At 50.1% G+C, this 6,653-nt stretch overlaps 1 protein-coding gene across 1 annotated transcript; it reads right to left on the minus strand.

The window, feature by feature from the left end:
* Positions 1–1,522: 1,522 nt before the first annotated feature.
* On the minus strand, positions 1,523–3,488 carry LOC116968610 (insulinoma-associated protein 1-like). Its single transcript, XM_033015371.1, has one exon. The coding sequence runs from the start codon at positions 3,087–3,089 to the stop codon at positions 2,001–2,003; it is 1,089 nt and encodes a 362-aa protein (XP_032871262.1). The 5' UTR covers positions 3,090–3,488; the 3' UTR covers positions 1,523–2,000.
* Positions 3,489–6,653: the final 3,165 nt, after the last annotated feature.

Here is a 6,653-nt window from a genome sequence, read left to right on the forward strand (position 1 = left end):
GCAAATATAATACCCTCCAACTGTGGAGGAAAGAAAACTACACATTTTAAGACCATTTAGTGGACATTAAGCAATCAAAAGCTGCAAATTAAATATTGTCCTTTATTCGTGGAATCCTAAGGTCAAGAACTAAGCATCATTTATTTACTCCATCTGGAGTTATGTTCAGCTCTGGGCAATATCTCGGGAAAGAGAGATAACCACAGGAGTGGGTGTAATGCAGATTTGCCCGTTTTCAGAAGGATTAAAGTGTCTCTTGAACTTGGCTTGTGCTCTTTTTATGTTTGAACGACCGTCCAAAGGTGTTATCTGATTATGTAGGAAGAAACTGCAGATGCTGGTTTAAACCGAAGATAGAATTTAAATGCTGGAGTAACTCAGCGGGTCAGGCAGCATCTCTGGAGAGAAGGAATAGGCGATGTTTCGGTTCGAGACCATTCTTCAGACTGACGAAGAAGTCTGAAGTCTGAAGAAGGGTCTCGACCCGAAATGTCACCTATTCCTTTCCTCATACAATCATAAGTGAAAGGAGTAGAATGAGGCCATTCGGTCCATCAAGTCTATGCAATCATGGCTGATCTATCTCTCCCTGCTAACCCTATTATTTTGCCTTCTCCCTTAACCTTTGACATTCCTTCAGACATCCCTCCAGAGATGCTGTCTGACCCGCTGAATTACTTACGCCAGCTTTTTGTGTCTATCTTCTGCGTTATCTGATTGTTGGATTTAAACATTTAGTCTTATAAGAATTAGAGAAATAATTTTCCCTGTTAGTGTGGTGAGCAGGGGATGCGGGAATGGATCGGGGGGGGGGGGGGGTAGTTTGCCTGTGTGGCACGATGAGAGGGAGAGGTACGGAGCACAATCTAGGGGCGAGCTGTTCAGGAGAGCAGTCAGTCGTAACCCTCTGTAAAGCTAGCCTCTGAATTACCAGTGCCTGAAGAAGGGTCCTGACCCCATATTCTCCAGTCCTGCTGCCTGACCCGCTGAATTACCCCAGTCTTTTTTTTCCCCCTTGAGTAATCCATGTTCACCAGAGATGCTGCCTGACCCGCTGAGGTACTCCAGCACTTTGTGTCTAATCAGTAATAAGCACTCTTCCATGCAAGGTGGAGCGTAAATCTTGAATTCCATAAAAACCTGATTTACCTGAGATAGGATTTAGTTGGGCGAGGGTGTTAAGACGCTGAGGTTCAGATCAGTTATAATCTGATTTTAGTCTGAAACAGGGACAGGGCTCCCTCTAACTACCTTCAGCGCAACCTCTCTCCACAAGAAGGCTGTGGAGGCCAAGTCAACAGATATCTTTAAGGCAGAGACAGATAGATTCTTGATTTAGTACGGGTGTCGGGGGTTATGGGGAGAAAGCAGGAGAATGGGGTTAGGAGGGAGAGATCGATCAGCCACGACTGAATGGCGGGGTAGACTTGATGGGCCGAATGGTCCAATTCTTCTCCTATCACTTGTGAACTTATGAAGCACTCTGCACTTGTCAGGAAGTACCTACGCCAGGCAATTTAAGTTTTGACATTTTATTTAAAATATTCTCAGAAACAAACAACACCGACATGAAAATTGCCACATGTGACAAAAAGCTCCTTTGCAACAGTAAGAGAATAAAATTGTATTTTCAGGCACGTGTCATTTATAGCTGTTAAGAAAAATACAGATTTCAGCCGGGGGCGATACCCCAAAAATGTCTCTGAACACTTGCAGGAAGTTCTTGTACAAAAAGTTCAATATATATAGATATATATATATATATAAAATCAACAAAAAATATATATCAATAAATAATATGGTTTTATACTTGTTCTGTAACCGTTACAGTATTGCAAAGAAACTGCGACGCTCGTGAATCTTTCTTTTCCCCCCATGCTCATTGTTTCAGGACAGTTTTAACCGGCTTTGCTCATTCGCACAAACACGCAGATGCACACACGCAAAGAATAAATACGGCTCGGGGAGACGGTGGGGGGAGGGAAGTTCCAGCCCTCTGCTCACATCACCGCATGCGCTGTGGAGAGCTGAAGCAACACCACTTGCCTGCTCTTCTCCAGATGCCGGCTCTGCACGAGGCAGGCGGCGAAGGGGGCCTCGGGGCAGGGTTTGGCCGGCACGTCCTCAGTAGCGACAAAGGCCAGCCGGAGAGCGTGCGGGGGAGGGGCGGCGGATTCCCCGAGCTGCGCCGGAGGTTGGCGGAGGAGCTGCCGGCTGCCGGGGAAGAGGACGGGCGGCCGGTGGGTGGCCATGTGCTTGCGGAGGTAGGCCTGCCGCCGGAAGCGCTTCCCGCAGAGCGGGCAGTCGAACAGCTCGTCCTCGTGGTGGCCGGCGTCGTCGCAGGCCCGGGGCGAGGAATTGCAGCTGTCCCGCTGGCTCTCGGCTCTGGTTTTACCCTTGGCCGCCTCCTGGCCCTGCAGGCTGCCGGGGTTCTTGGGCTTGTGCCAGCGGCAGTGAGAGGCCAGGTTGGCCGGGCAGCTGAACACCTTGTCGCACTCGGCACAGCGGTACTCCACCCGGACGATCCTGGAACAGCGGTGCTGGGCCAGCGACAGCGCGTCCACGTACTCCTCCTTGCACAGTTGGCAGATGAACTCTCCCAGGGGCTGCCCGGACGCCCTGGGTTGCTGGCAGTCCGTCAGCTCTCCGGTGATCCTTAGCCCCAGGACCGGCGACGTGGTCACCTCGTCTCGACAGGCCTTCCTCTCCATCCTGGGCCTCTTCCGCTGGCCCCTGCCCTCGGCCTCGGCCCCCTGCCTCTTGGCCGGCCGGACAGGGGCGCAGCTGGAGCCCATCTCCACCTCCCCGTCCGACACGGAGACGGCGAAGGCGGCCCGCCCCAGCGAGGACATCAAGGCCGACGGGCCCGGGAAGGACTCGGCCGAGACGGGCGAGCTGGAGTTGGCCGGCCTCCCCGGGGGGGCTGGACGGTCCGGACTGCGGGACGGGGCGCAGGGGGAGCCGGGCATCCCGTGGCCCCACGGCGTGGGTGGCCCCTCCGAGAACCTCGGACCCTCGTCGTCGCCGCGCACCCTGTAGGAAACAGGAGCGGCCCTGTTGGTCCTCTTCACCAGGAACCCTCGAGGCATCTCAGCTCCGCTGGCTCCTTGACAAGCGGAGAGAGAGAGAGATGGAGAGAGAGAGAGAGAGAAAACTCCCCCAACAGACGCAAGCAAGCTCCGTGATCCTAAAGGCTGCACAGGAGAGGGAAGAGAGTGCACTAGCAGGCAGCAGTCTCACCCCACTTGGAAGTGATCAGTGGCAGTGTTAGTCCCGGCTATTTAAAGGCTACACAAACCCATTGTCTGGTCCATCTCAAGCAGATGGCTTGGGATGAGGAACCAATCACACAAAGAGCGTAATCTGATCCAAGGGGGACTGCAGAGTGTCCCAGGAGGCGCCAGATGTACCTGTTCTGGCGCGTGTGTTTGCTCGCCATTATGTAAATGGCGATGAGAGTGCCACACGTCCGGCCTGCTCCTTTTGTCCTGCTCCTATTCATGACACACGTGCCAGGGCTTTGTCCCAATTCAATAGAGGCAGGGAAATAAAGAAAGAGAGAGAGCGAGAAGGGGCCTCTTCTTAAGGGGGGGTCATAGAGAGAGGTCCCACTCTCTCCCGAGAGAGAGAGAGCTCCAAGCGTGCTCGATCCATCTCGGCAAACTCCTTTTGTTCGCAGCAGATCAGACTTGAGACCTGGGGCCGTCTGAATCGCACAAAAGCCGAGAGCAGGGAAACAAGAGAGAGGGAGAGAGAGAAAGTGCGTGCCAGGAAGGGGGGGGGGGGGGGGGTGGAGGTGGAGGGAGAGAAGAGAAAAAAAGTGAGAAGAAGGGTCTCGACCCGAAACGTTGCACATTCCTCCAGAGGTGCTGCCCGTCCCGCTGGGTTGCCCCAGCTTTTTTTTTCGACCCATCTTCTCTAAATAAATCTAAGAGTGAAGTTGGCCAAGGAAAGAAAGAGAGAGAAAATGAGTAAGTGTTTAAGAAGGAACTGCAGATGGTAGACAAAAATGCTGGAGAAACTCAGCGGGTGAGGCAGCATCTATGGAGCGAAGGAAATAGGCGACGTTTCGGGTCGAGACCCTTGGTAGACATAAATGCTGGAGAAACTCAGCGGGTGAGGCAGCATTGATGGAGCGAAGGAAATAGGCAACGTTTCGGGCCGAAACCCTTCTTCAGACTGTGGGCAGGCGGTGAAAACGAGTTACAGTCAGCAAAAGGGTCTCGACCCGAAAAGTCACCCAGTCGTTTTCTCCAGTGATGCTGCCTGTCCCGCTGAGTTACTCCAGCATTCTGTATCTATCTACAGACAACGAGACTTCTGTATAAACCATCAAACACACAGGTAGTTGAAGCTCGAGTGGGAAATCTAACCTCTTCAGTGCCTGCAACATGAAATAACTTCATGATCAATACACAAATTTCATTGAGGTATCGCAGCTGTACAACCAGCAGTTCCTGTCAAAACCACATTGTCCAACCACATCAATGTACGGTTCTTACCTCTGTACCACAGAGGTACTAAGAGAAGGAGAGCAAAATCGACGGAAAATGAGAGAGAGAAAGGGAAACTGACTGACAAAGCGAATGAGGAATTAAGAGGGAGTTAGATGTGGCCCTTGTGGCTAAAGGGATCAGGGGGTATGGAGAGAAGGCTCCATATACTGGATACTGAGTTGGATGATCAGCCATGATCGAAGGGCCGAGTGGCCTACTCCTGCACCTATTTTCTATGTTTCTATGCTGCAGTAACTCAGTGGAACAGGCAGCATGTCTGGATAGAAGGAACGGGTGATGTTTCGGGTCGAAATCCTTCTCGAAAAAGATGCTGCCTATCCCGCTGAGTCTGAAGACCCGAAACATCACCCTTTCTTTCTCTCGGCTGAGTTACTCCAGCTTTTTGTGTCTATCTTCAGTTTAAACCAGCATCTCTAGTTCCTTCCTACACATTAAAGATCAACAACCTGATAGAGCAAGGGAGAGAGTCAGAGTCAGAATGCGCAGGAAGGAACCGCAGATGCTGGTTTACACACACAAGGTGCTGGAGTAACTCGGCGGGTCTGGCAGCACCTCTGGAGAGAGGGGTCTCGACCCGAAATGTCACCCATTCCTTCTCTCCATAGATGCTGCCTGTCCCGCTGAGTTACTCCAGCATTTTGTGCCTATCTTGAGTGAGAGACAGAGACGGGAATTAGAGAGGGATAAAAACTAAAAACTGAGGAAAGACAAGAATACAAGGAAGAAATAGCTACACAGAGAGAAAGTTAAAACACAAGAGAGGGAGAGGAAGAAAGCAGAAAATAAAGTAATAATAAGCAAAAACTATTATATGCAGAGTGCCCGAAGAAAAACAAAGTTTTAAAATACCAGCAAAGATATTGTTCAAACTTTGGGGTGTCAGGGGTTACGTGGAGAAGGCAGGAGAATGGGGTTAGGAGGGAGAGAGAGATCAGCCATGATTGAATGACGGAGTAGACTTGATGGGCTGAATGGCCTAATTCTGCTCTTATCACTTATGAGCGTGAACTTTGAGTAGGGTTTTTGAAAGACCAATTTAAAGTAGTTACTGGTGTCCAATTAAAATTCACAATTCAAATTGAGCTCTGTCCCAATTAAATTAGTAATTAGTCCCTCCATTTATCATTTCTGTTTGGAACCGAACATTAGATGCAGCAGCAGTGAGGGAAATACGCACTATTTCACCCCCATTCCCTTTAACCCTTCCAGCCTTTTACCTCAGCTCATGCCAAGATGGCGCCCAATCCTGGTGACTATTTGCGCGCGAGCCACAATCTACAATTTTGTGCCTTATCTTCGGTGTAAACCAGCATCTGCAGTTCTTTCCTACACTGGTTGGAAGGTTAGCACGCCACAAATAGGTACACCTAACAATAAACGAAACTGCGCTAAACGTTTCATCATCTAGTTGGTGTTGCCTTCTTTCACACAAGGCCATAAAATGAGGCTCCATCTACTATATTGAGGACCGAGTGACACAAAAAGCTGGAGTAACTCAGCGGGACAGGCAGCATCTCTGGAGAGAAGAAATGGGTGACGTTTTGGGTCGAGACCCTTCTTCAGACTAGTCGGGGGGGGGGGGGGGGAAGGGAAACGAGAGATATATAGACGATGGTAGACAAAAATGCTGGAGAAACTCAGCGGGTGAGGCAGCATCTATGGAGCAAAGGAAATAGGCAATGTTTCGGGCCGAAATCCTTCTTCAGACTCGACACGATGATGTGGAGAGATAAAGAACAATGAATGAAAGATGTGCAAAAACCAGTAACGTTGATAAAGGAACCAGGCCACTGTTATCTGTTGTCTGAAGAAGGGTTTCGGCCCGAAACGTTGCCTATTTCCTTCGCTCCATAGATGCTGCTGCACCCGCTGAGTTTCTCCAGCATTTTTGTGTACCTTCGATTTTCCAGCATCTGCAGTTCCTTCTTGAACACTGTTACCTGTTTGTTGAGTGAGAACAAGTAGCCAGTTCTTTCATCTGCACCGCCCTCTATATCTCCGGTCAATATTTACCCAAATATTTCAACACCAAAAAAGTGCTTGAGGGAATATTGCAAGGCTCTCTGTGGGAACTTGCAATACAATCTACGAACCAAGTGACCAGATTTAAGAGCATGATTGATGCCCTCAGAACTA

Source organism: Amblyraja radiata, chromosome 45 (assembly GCF_010909765.2).
Source record: "Amblyraja radiata isolate CabotCenter1 chromosome 45, sAmbRad1.1.pri, whole genome shotgun sequence".
Taxonomy (NCBI): Eukaryota; Metazoa; Chordata; class Chondrichthyes; order Rajiformes; family Rajidae; genus Amblyraja; species Amblyraja radiata.